This window comes from Xenopus tropicalis, chromosome 9, assembly GCF_000004195.4.
Source record: "Xenopus tropicalis strain Nigerian chromosome 9, UCB_Xtro_10.0, whole genome shotgun sequence".
Classification (NCBI taxonomy): domain Eukaryota; kingdom Metazoa; phylum Chordata; class Amphibia; order Anura; family Pipidae; genus Xenopus; species Xenopus tropicalis.
The window spans coordinates 38,572,179-38,585,160 of NC_030685.2; the positions used below are offsets into that span (position 1 = coordinate 38,572,179).

The 12,982-nt window shown below is 35.4% G+C and overlaps 1 protein-coding gene across 1 annotated transcript; it reads left to right on the forward strand.

Annotated features, from left to right (window-relative positions):
* The first annotated feature begins 206 nt into the window (after positions 1–206).
* tmem114 (transmembrane protein 114) lies at positions 207–12,464 on the forward strand. Its single transcript, XM_018097340.2, has 4 exons — positions 207–810; positions 987–1,067; positions 7,458–7,595; positions 11,821–12,464. Exons 1-4 carry the CDS (start codon positions 627–629, stop codon positions 12,051–12,053), a joined length of 636 nt encoding a protein of 211 aa, XP_017952829.1. The 5' UTR covers positions 207–626; the 3' UTR covers positions 12,054–12,464.
* Positions 12,465–12,982: the final 518 nt, after the last annotated feature.

Below are 12,982 nucleotides of genomic sequence, written 5' to 3' on the forward strand. Positions count from 1 at the left end.
CCTTGAATTACATACAATTAAAGGACCTGTATGTGTATGTCTATATTGTGCGTCTCATTTCGTTGCAGGCAACTTGCAAAAATTTGCATGCAATTTAATAACCAGTGAAAATTTTTCTGTCATGGGTTTCTGGTGTTGGAATTCTGGGAGGAAATGTTGCAATGTGGAAATTTATACTGAGAAAATATGAATATTTACCTAATAACAAAAGATGAAAGTATTATGCTTGGATAATTGAATACCATTTAAAATGCAAGCTGACCATTAGAGAAACATTAATATGTGTAGCACACCTTGAGCTCAGTTAAGCCTTTTTATTTGCAGCTCTTCTTCCTATCATGCTTATTTATAAGCCAGACCAGAGAGCGCTCACTGCTCAGCTTATTACATAAAACCCTTACCAACTGAAGACTTGTATCCTGAATTGTTGCTGCTGACAGGCTAATGCAGCTATGGTGACTGGACTATTGTACAATTGATGCTTTTCTTACACCAAGAAGATGCTCATATTGCTGTTGCTGGAGATGGAGAAAGAAAGAATTATTATACCCTGAAAGGAAATCCATGTGTTTGTTGTAGTCATTTGTTAAACACAGGAACAAGTGGATTCCTCTTCTGTATCTGCAATGAAGCTGAAACTGAGTATGTTATCTGTCTTTGTTGCTGTGGTTGGCATATTAAGTTTCATATCATTAGTTGTTGCTATTGGAACTGATTTTTGGTATATTATTGATGCGTCCAGACTGGAAAAGATCACCAATTTCTCTGATCCATTAAGTTCCCATTCAGGACTCTGGAGGATGTGTAAATGTAAGTATTTTGCTTCATTTTTTCTGAAGATGCACAAAAAAAATGTTCATATATGTTCACTAATATACAGGTTTTATGTACAGTACCTTGGGATCTTGATAGCAACTTATTATGCTCAGCCTATCTAGTACACAAAACTATTCTTATATGCAATTTTCATTCTGCTTTACTTCCAGTTAAGAACAAATGTCTCCCTCTGATAAATCCCTTTCGGCTTGGGAACTTAAACTTCACTGATTCACAGAAACAGCTTTTGAGTGAGTTAAGATTTGTTCTATGTCATATTATGGATAACAAAATGTTATGAAATGTTTACTGTGTGCTTTAATCCTTTCGACTTAAAATGTGAAAATGCAGCACATATTTATGATACAAATGTGGCATGTGCTTATGTTTGTTTGTCATGCCGAATAAAGTTTTGATGAACAGTAACAAGGGACCACTAACTATCACTAACTAACATTAAAAATACCCACATTGCAGTTTTATGTAATAATTATATTTGACTGGATATGGGCTTGGAAAGATGATATTGTCGTTTTTCTATGATAATTTTGTTTTTTTTTCTTCTTTTAATTGCACTGGTCTCTAGTCTTGTTTTGCACAGTGTTTTTTGTATTTATGTTCCTTGTGGCTGATGTGCATTGCATAGGTTAAGTTGTGAAATTTTAGTGCAAGATCTCCCCCTACAGTTTTATGCAAGGAATTCAGGGTCTCTGGAATTTATTTCTGATGTTATAAAAATATCCACACATCGCCTTTCTTATAAAAAAAAAATTAGAAAAGATAAAATATTTTTGTTATAATAAGAATATTTTATGTATTTGATTAATTGTAAAAGCTTGCATTACGTATATGCCCCAGCTCAAGCATTAAGTATATGCCCCACATTAAGCAGAAATCTCTGCTCTAGAGAAAATATTTTCAAACTGAATATCACATTATCATATGAACAGGTATACTGAACATATATTTGGAAGGTCTACTCTAGTCATTTTGTATAGAGTTCATACTGTGGGTCCTATTTAGTAACATCTAATAGTCTCTATGCTTACTGGGTATAGCATAACTAGTTATCTATTACAGCAGCAAGGAATTTGACTGTACAAACCACTTTCACAAGTGCTTGGGAAAATCTACTGAATGGAATATAATAATATGATTACTTACCATTTGGGCAGTCAGTTTTATACAAGTCAAGAGTATATTTACTCTACAAAGGCCCATTATTCACGTATTCTGATTAATAAACCATTTACTAAAATATAGTGACACAAAAATAAACTGCTTGCAGAAATTCTTAATTATTTTATATGTTTTTTAGATTTGTATAGGATAACACTTGTACAATTATGTGGCTAAAACATGCCACAGCAACTTATCAACATGATGGTTCCATTCCTGTCCATCTTTACAATATACCTTGTATGACACAGGTCCAGTTATTACTGCAGAGACCCACTTTTGAACAGCCCCGTAATTCCTTGCATGCACTGGATAATTAGAATAAAAAAAATCTTACAGGATACAGCTGAATCCAGGCTCTGTTGCCTCTCTACATCCACGTTAAGGTCTGGATTGTGATGGTCAAGATTTGTCTTAATGCACTGCCCTACTGGAACCTCAACAGGGCTGACACCTGAGGTTGGATGTAGGGTAACATGTCCACCTAAAAGGAATCATCCAAGAGTGCATCTTTTAAACCATTATTTCAACAACAACTGTTGGTATGCCTGGGCAAGATCACATTTTGTGAAAACCTTGCCACCAGCTGGTGTGGATAACAGTAATTCACGACAACCACAGGATATGGGTATTGTTTAAGAGCTTTATTTACTGTGCATTTATAGCCTTCATAGTTTGTGACATCACCATTAGGCTTAAGAACTGGCACAACCAGTGTTGCCCATCGTATGTGTTTCACTGGCTCAAAGACCCCTTGTGTGGTGAGATGTTCAAGTCCAGCTTCAATTTTGGCACTGATCTGGATTTTATGTCTATAGGTGACATTGCAGGGTCTGATATAAGTGACTTGTGTGAATCCTTGTAAATGCCCAGTTCCTAAAGAAAAAAAAAACTTGTTGGAATTCCTCAATTACTTTCTTTACTTGTCCACCAGTGACAACACAAGCACCTTGGATGCTGATTTCTTATAGAGGGAACCAGTTCCTTCCCAAAAGGCTTTTCTGAATATCCTTGGCAATTATTAGGGTACTATCAACCCACCCACTGAATGTGCTGTACTGAACACTCACATCACACCAAGAAGAGACTGCCCATTAAACTGACACAGTGTGCACCTGGATTTAATAATGTGGGAGGATCCTGAGGAAACAGTCTATGTAATAATTTTGAGCTTATTATAGTAAATGTGGCCCATTTCACACTGATGACCATGCATACAAACATTTGCAGTCATTTTAGAGTATTCAGGCCCCTTACCATTGACATGCTGGATTTCATATACCTGTTTGACTTCTGTTGCCGTGGTCTCCCTTTATTTGTTGGAAAATTGTTTTTGAAAACTCTGCATAATCACTTTGCTTTGAAGAACCTGAAGAACCTTTCCTTAGTACAAATATATGATATGGTATTTTGTTTTGCAATAATGACATACAGCATTCTTAAAATGTCATGCAGTTCACACACAACCTATACAAGGTTTATTGATGATGCAAAGTTTGTAAAATAGCCTTTTAGTTTGCTGTTTAGAAAATTAATGTCATCTCCCTTATTGAGGGTTATGGTGTGCACACTGGTTGCTGAATAATGAATTTCCTTAATGTGCAAAAAGTGCTTTTCTGCTGCCAAGGCCTTTGCCAGCGCAGCTGCAAGTGTTAAGTTAGCCGCAGTCAGAAGCTGCCATTGCAAAACCTCATACTAAATACCACAGACTAATTAGTCTTGCAGCATATCATTTAGGAACTATGCCAAGTGGCAGTGCTCTGCTAAATACAGTTATTCTGCAGTACAGGTAGAAATGGTTGGCTTTTTGGTTTCTTTTGTGAAAATAAAATCTCTGTGTAATGACAAATGGTGTTGGAGAAAAATGTACCTTTAACATTGCTTATAAGTCTTTGTTTTTGGAGAGGCCGTTGCAGTATAAATGTAAATGTTCACAGGCACTCAGCAGCACTGTCCGTCTCTGCTCAGGGTTATCTATAATGTTTGCTTCTAGGATGTATGTAAAGGATAAAATGGAGGGGACCATTGATTTTTAGTGCAAAAAAACATGAATCACAGGGGGCTAAATACAGCCTAAATCTGCCCCTAAGTGGGACTAGTTAAATAGATCTACTGTATATAGTTAATATACTTATATTAATATTAATGCAGATATTAGGGATGTACCAGGATCCATAACAATGTGAGTCAGGAATCAGCCAAATCCTTGCCCTTTTTTCATAAATCCAACTCAGTTCAATCTCAAGTCTTCAGGCAAAACAATTCTAAAACATTCTCATGCATAAAGCAATTACATTTTTAGTTTACAATAATGCAATTTCTAGTGCGTGCATAAAACCCCAGTGTAATGGACTCTGCTTACAAAACAGTGAAATTAAGGGGCAGATTTACCAAAATTTGAGTTTAGAGTGTAATACATATAAACTTACCCGCATCCTATTCATTCCTAAGGGATTTTAGAAGCATATTTATGAAATGGTGAGGTCTGACTTTCACCCATTGATAAATATGCTTCTAAAAATCCCTTAGGAATGAATAGAACATGGGTGAGTTTTTATTTATTAAGCTCTAAACCCACACTTTGATAAATCTGCCCCTAAATGTGGAAGGAAGAGGGTTGTATACTGGTAATTATCTACCAAGGACCAAAAATGAAATAACTTCCACTATTTGCCCTGTTTAATTCAAGAAATTGCAAAAAACATAGGTATTTGGTGATAAAAGCAATAAGCTAAAAGTATGTTCGGCACAAGCCTTATTTATTGAACTTATTTTAAACAAGGAGTATACTAGCACGTTAATGTAATTTAATACTGCATACAAGCTAACGCTTAACGCGTAGTTTTATGCATTAAAAAGTGTTAGTTAATTAAGTACCGATTCATAAAAGTCAATTTGCATGCGTTATTACTCATATTGCATGCGCAATATTATCGCAAAGAGTTATTTCCATCGCATAGTTCACAGACATATTTTAAGCGTTAAAAGCATAAAATGTGGCGATAATTACTCCTGCCAGGAGTACGTGTTTACTAAACATTGCAGCTGGTGATTGTCTGTGGTGACAAGATGGAGTTTGCAGTCGGATTTTTCCAAGTATGTGATCGTTCTAGAGTGATGCATCCTCCAGTTTTCAGGGAAATGGTAATTTTCAGAACGGTAGTTTTCAAAAAGTAACGGTTACGTGCGTAATAGCGTGCACGAATATCGCGTGCTACGAAATAACGCATAAATATATCACATGGTTTCAAATATTGCTTAAAAATATGTCATTGCAACATAAATAACGACAATAACATTGCTTCTTAATTCAGACAAGTGTCATTTTTGTGAATCGATCGTTAAGTCTCCAAATATAAGAAGTGATAATATTTTTAACGCATGCTAAAAATAACACTTGTTTTTTCGACCTTTAGTAAATCGGCCCCTATATGTTTAATAGCACTGTGATTCATAGGAAAGTGATCCATTTTCATAAACTATTAATGTAAAAATCATTGTGGGCTTATTGTATCTGTTTTTATATTTTCTTTTCTCATCCACTTTTCTTGTGGAAACAAATTCTCAGCCTGCAGTGTGGTAATGTAAGGTGAGGTAAGGATTTCCAACAACATATTTTTCGGTTGAACTAAAACCAAATTACTAGAATAAAGTATGCACCAGTGTATCAGAAATTACGCAAGCAGAAAAAGTATAACTTTTTCAGAATTAAAAACACAGTATATTTTGAAACCAAGGTATACTCTGCTGGGGAGGCAACTACAAGTGAGCTATTACTTCATTTTATATTACTAGTGACTTGTCAACCTTTTTTTAATCAACTGTAATTGGTTTATTTCTTCTGTTTATTTAATTATTTTTACAAATGGATATCTTCTCAACAGCAGATTTATATTCTTCATACATGCAGAACATCCTACATTACAGAGTAAAAATTCTAATTTTTCCTCATTTGTCACTGTTAAAGAATACATAACGCTGTCTATGTGATGAACAGACTAACTGAAATATTACATTCGCTGATGCCTGTGTCTCTCTGGTGGTTACCTCCAAGTCTCATCAATTTCTCATCCTTATTTTTGTTCTCTTGCACATCAGTCAAATCTATTACCTTTTTTCCCATGTATATTCAAAAACTATTAATCACTCACAATACTCACTGGTGTCTGAGAACACCTTATGCATGTTGCTAAATTACCTGGCAGTTTTATCTGGGATTAATTTAGAATTTAGATTCAAAATTGTGCAAGAGATGTCACATTTATTAGCAAGTCTCAATGCTCATAACATTTCATTTATTCCTAAAAATGTATAAAATCTTGGCTTTCCTTAAGTCCTCTCCTCATACCACTCATTGTTGTAATAAATTTGGGTTGGAACAGTTATCTATGCGTGGTCCCATGTTCTACTGCTGATCTGGCTGACTACTTTGACTGAGAACATTAGTCAACTGTCCCCAGCCTGCCTTCAGCCTGCATCCTCCAAATTCCAAAACTCTGATCTGATGTCAATAAAGAAATTAACATTGCAGTGCAATACATTGTGGCTTATGAAGTGTTTTAGTCCCTCCTCTCCTGCCAGGATTTCACATAATGTAGCATATAAAATGGTATTTATTCATACTTTTTGAAAGAACAGATTAGAGTGAGAGGTATATTAGCAGTTTCTGTGTTGTGTGGGACTATTTAACAAATTTTGATTTAAAAGCCTGAGTTGCCCTGTTCATGCTGAAGCTACGGTGGGAACATTGGGAAAGGTGCATAATTTAGTAGCTGTTTGCAAATACATCAATAGTGAAATCACATAATGTAACTAGCAAATTCTGTAAAATAAATAAATTAAAATTGGATACTTAGGAACATACCAAAAAAGAACAACAGAATCCCTATTGATGAATTTTAAAAGCAACACTGCACATCTGCAAATATCTCCTATTGGAATTTTCCATTGGCCCTCCAAACCTGTTTACGCCCCCCACTGGTTTAAAGACATGATAATAAGACTGCATTTGTATAGTACAAAAAGAAGCACTGGTACCCAAGGTATAAAAAGGAGGAACATTTCTAATATATTACAATATATTTCTCATTTACAGACCAAAGCACTTAGAATGGAATTTTCCCAGATTACTGGGATACTAAGGAGAAAAATACCCAAAAGCTCATGCTATAAAGGCACCACATCCCTGGGAAGCCAACCCAAAGGCCTAAGGCAAATGTTGCATTTTCTTGATTGGCTTCTATATTCTATATGCCTCATTTAAACAAGAGAACTTATAGGTGCACCCTTTAGCAGTCTTTTTTTTTTAATTCCTTTTTTTGCTATTTTTTATGTCTTTTAAACATATATTTGTCCTACCCTGTCTACTAATCTAAAAGTTTTTTTTTCTGGTACAGCTGCTTTCAGTTGTGTATCAGGACTGGAATGCTTAATTATGACTGTGATTTTTTTTTTTTTTTCAGGTATGCATGGAACACTAGTGATTTTACTACCACTTAGCCTAATCTTGATGATATTTGGAGGAATGACTGGGTTTGTTAGTATTCTTGCAAGAGCTTATCTACTTCTGCTTTTGACCGGAATGCTTTTCCTGTTTGGCGGTAATATAACTTTGCTTCAAATTCTTTAGATTAATTCTGATTTTCCTTTTTTAAAATAAAACAGATTTTTGCAATATTTTGTCTGCATAATGTAATAAATGAGAAATTCACTTTTTAGATGTTGTAACTGAGACCGAAGAAGAGACTGTTTGTCACAAAGAGATAGTTGGACTTTCCAGCCATGTGCTAGTCAATAGACTAGCACATGGTGCGAAAGTCCAACCATCTCTTTGTGTGTAGGGCTCATTCCTCATAATCATAAACTATCCATGTCTGACTTGGCAGAAAAAAAAAATTCTTAGGACACCAAGGCCGTTAGGACTAGGAAGGAAAGACTTAGGAGGACGATGAGCAGAAAAGACTTGTGGTCTGAATATTAGGCACAGGTTAAGGCAGTCAGCAGTCAGGAACAGACCAGGAGTCAATAAAACTATAATCAGATAAAAGCCATCTAGGATTTTAGTGGATAAGACCTAAAAATTGATAAGGCAGGTTTCATAATTAAAATTTGGCATGAAAAGTGATGCTGCAAGGCCATCACAGAGTGCCCATCATTGTACTGAACTTCTGGTGTGTTTCCCTGCAGACCTACAGTCTACAATTTTCTGCTTACAGGACCACTGGCCCAGGGTATTAGGTAGTAGGATGATTTCTTAAACAAGCATAATATCAAAGGCAATTGTGATACTATACTCTACAACTAGTATAGAAATTGGTATGTATAGATATATATATTTGAGTGTATAAATAGGTTGGTATGAGTGAGTGTATATATGTGCACAGGGGTTTGTTTGGAGGGGTTGAACTTGATGGATTTTAGTCATTTTTCAACCCAACTTAACTATGCAACTATGTAATCCCAATAATCTATACCACAATAATGTAGTATTTACTAAGCTGTTTAGAAGTACTCTTAAAAGGTAAAGAGGTTGTTATCTTCTGTTTGAAACCATTCATCATACTTACAAGAAAGGAGAAATAGTCGATTAAGGTTGGTGGGTCTTTCTCCACCACAATGCAATATGTACTTGTGTGTGCTCTGTAATCATGTTGAGATGATTTATATTTTATTAAAAAGAGGGATGGAGTTGTTATATTCTGTCCTTGACAGTGTTTTCCACTAGTGCTACTCACAAGTTAGGAAAACACACAGCATGGTGTTTTGCCTCCGCAGGCAAATTACTGGGGGACATCAAATTGCCACCAGCAGAATCAATATATGGTTCAGTTTTAATGCCTCTAACAACAACACTACTCTTGCAAGCTGCCCTTTCTGTCACATCTGGGCATATAATCAAGATGCTATGGAAACCCCTTCCCAATAACTGTTAAACTGTATTGTGTTGGCAACACTGCAGGGATTTGTTGAATGTTTTCATTGTTTGTGAAATTGAATCGGCATACTTGTGACTGTATTTGTTTCCTACTGTGTGGTAATTATGTGCTTAAAGTTCACTTATTGTACTGCATACCACAAGTTACTGATGTTGTTTCCATTATTATTATGATTATATATTTTTTCTTTCTTTTATCCCCTTACCTTTGTACTGCCAGCATTGGTCTGTAGGCTTTGTTGGCATACACATAAATGAGATGTCCACAAAAAACTGTTATCATTTTTTTTTTTTTTTTGCATAATGAAAGAAAATGTCATTCTTAGTAACTTTCCAACCTACATTAATTATCAACTATACAAGGTTGTTTGAAAATGTTATTGAAAGTTACATTTGTTTTCTGTTATTTTCTGGTTCTAAAACATGAATATAGCAGAAGCTCATTCACCTCTAGGTCAGTTATTCGGCTGCTTTCTGGTACATTAGAAATGTGAGTGGACTATTTGAATTTTCTTAAACACATTTTACATCTTATCAGTTCAACTGAGTGGTAGGGAATTCCATGGAATTGTAACCCTTAAAGTTAGTACAGTCTACAACATCCAATCACAAAGGTTCCATTCAATTAGGTGTTAGCTAAAACTCATAGATTTTATGACAAACCATACATAAAGTATGCACTGAAATTGGATATGTACTTTTTTAGAACAAAGCTTAAAAAAACAGTACATATGTTTTGACACAATTCATGAACAAATAAATAAGGTTGAGGAGACTGCCTCATACAGACAAAAGCAAACAAAAGGAATTCTGGGAATGAATTCCAAACTCTAAAAATCCCATTTACATGGGTTTATCCTATAGGCTACAGCTGTATGAGGCAGTCTCCTCAACCTTATTTATTTGTTTGTAGATCCATATGGTGACTCTACCTAAGCTGATCAGAAAACCCTGCACTACACTGATGAGCCTCAAGAAAGGTGAAACCGGTCTGTAGTTGGGAATCTGATCAGCTATTATCCTGGCTTCAGCTTTAAACCCAGTGGGTGAGCTGTAGCCTATAGGATAAACCCATTTAAATGGGATTTTTTTAAGAGTTTGGAATTCATTCCCAGAATTCCTTTTGTTTGACACAATTCATGAAAATTTTCACTTCTTAATAGAAATCATCTGAGTTGCTTTCAGCAGACTGGGAGAAACAGATTAATATGATGGTATCAGGTCCTATTCTGCTAGCCCTGAAAATAAAAACCTTCAGATGAAAAAGCAAAAAGGGAGAAGAAAATCCATCCAGCTTGCTGAAATAAGGCATATATTAGTGCACAGCTAGATACAGACAGTATTCATATTGTGATGTCTGCATGTGGCTGGAATAAATAAAAAACCCTAAAATGAAATGAGTCTCTGTGTTGAAAAGCCATTTTCTATTAACTGGAAATCAACCCAAGCAGCACTGGTACCTAAGCATTTAACATTTAATTTGGTGTTTTTTTTTTTTTTTTACAGCTTTGGCATATAAGGGCCAGTGTGGTATTTATATTTGCTCTAGATACTGCTTCATCCAGAGCATATGTTACTGAGAATAAATAATTTTCCCATGCTGTGCAAGGCATTATGATCATACAAGCGTAAGAAAGAAATATAACATACATGCATAATGTAACTCTATCACTACAGGATATTTCTTTTCATTCACTAACCTCTTGTACCCATATTACAATGAATTTCACATCTGTTTACCTTTTATATCATTTTATGCTCGCAAGTTTTTTATAATAGTAATGGCCTTATTGATCACAATGTGAGGCCAGGTCCCTGCTATGACATATCAGTTGTTAATAAGATGTTATTTAGGGTAAAATACATACATTTAGTGCTCCTTTTTAACCCTTATCTGAAGCCTATTATACTAGTCACGTTACTTGACCAGATCACATAATTGCTCAGACTAGAAGACTCATTTATAATTACAAAGTCAAGCGAAAAAAATGCAAATGGGTTGCATGTTGATGCTATTCAGAAAGGTACCTGTGTCTATATACAGTAAATGGTGCCTTCCGATTTGAGTACCAATGGACCCCTTGTATGTTACTTGTCAGTGTAATAAACATATAATAAATAACAGGCATTGAGGTAAGGGAACCCTAGAATTACAGCCAGCCTTAGCACACCTATAGACACAACTGACTTCTGCCAATTGAATCGGAAATCTGACTTTATTAACACCATTCGATCTCCATCAGGGTTTAATTTAACAAAAAAGACTTTAATTTCACTTTACTGGTGGATAGAATACAAATTGCAGTGGACGCAACTTAATGCACACCTGCAATTTTCTGAATTCTGCAGAATTCTGGGTAAAAACATGGTTATTTGTATCCACATTTTGCAGTTTGCACTGCCTTCATAAATGAACCATTATGACTTCCAGAGTTGTTACAGGTGCATTCTAAGACGCACCCATAATTTGGGTGCAATGTTGGTTACACTGAAATTCTGGGGAGAAAGATTCTGCATTCTGGGTGAAAAATCATTGCAATTCACATCCTTCTTGGTGCTTTGCCCACTGCACTTGCATTAATAAATGGATTTTTAAGGTTTTTAATGAACCAGTATAGGGTAAATTGATTAAGCAATTTATGTGTGATTTTGTTGTGTTGCATTAATTGACTTTCACAGCACACCTCTTTCAACAGATTTATGATTTCTTCTGCACAGTACAATAGAAAATGAAACTTTTCAAATCAATAACAATTGCAAAAATTGTTCATAACAAATATCAAACCATGACATAATGGGTAAGATTGTGTCATTTTAAGTATTAAAGGCAAAAGATATTAAAACATGTTACATACACCACATAATACATCAATATTTTTCTTTCATTACAGCACTAGTAACATTAACGGGAATCAGCATCTACATTGCCTACTCTGCTGCTGCATTTAAAGATGCCGTTTGCATCTTAGGGAACAAAATTCTGGAAGATATTGACATACAATTTGGCTGGTCCTTGGCTCTGGCATGGATATCATTTATTACAGAGATTCTCACAGGGATAGCCTTCCTGGTGGCTGCCAGAGTAACTGGGTTAAAAAGAAGAAGACGGGAGCAGGTTATATAAAACAAGTACAGAACCAGATTACACACTGCGTCAACAATCTGAAATAATTTTGCCACTAGACTGTGGACTAGGTAAACTGCAGTAACTGCATTTCTCCCATTCAAACACATTAACATTTTACTTTGAATTGGTTGACATTTTCTTTTGCAAAATGTCATAGATGCAGTTTTTTTGTGTTGGTGCCTTTGGTGTAGTCTGCTGTTTATTATACCTTGTAAATAATAAATGAAAGGATTAATTTAATTAAAAGGGTTCTATGCTTCTGAAAACGGAAAGCGCCTTTTTAAGTACATTAAAAGTAAACAATTCTCAGGATGGTCACATATGGGAAACTTTGGCCACGTATCTATATTTTCTTGTGTGCTCTGATGTGATGGAAAAAAATGTTGTCAATAAAAGTAAATAATTGGCAAACTGTTTTTTTTTTTTGTTAGTAAGAAGATTGTAACATTTTATTTTTAGCAAATTTGCTTCTGTGTTTATATAATGTGCTAGCAGGGTAATGGGAGTTGGAATAAATTATGTAAGGCTCATTTGCCAACTGTGACTAATACCACCAGTGAAGGAGGACAGAAATTACCATTTTGTGAAGTCATGCTCCTAAGTCCACCAATCAACTGCCTCTACGCCGCATGCATCACACTACTTGCCAGTAGGATGTGGGTCAAAAAAAATGTTTGTGTAAATTCCCCCATCCCTGTACTTACCGTATTTTTCGGACCATAAGACGCACCGGACCATAAGACGCACCAGTTTTTAGAGAAGGGAAATGAAGAAAAAAAGATTCTGAAACAAATACTGTCCTAAAATATTTGATGTGCATTAAAAGCGAACCTGTACCAGCAGCACCCAACATATTGCCCCCCACCTGTACCAGCAGCACCCAACATATTGCCCCCCACCTGTACCAGCAGCACCCAACATATTGC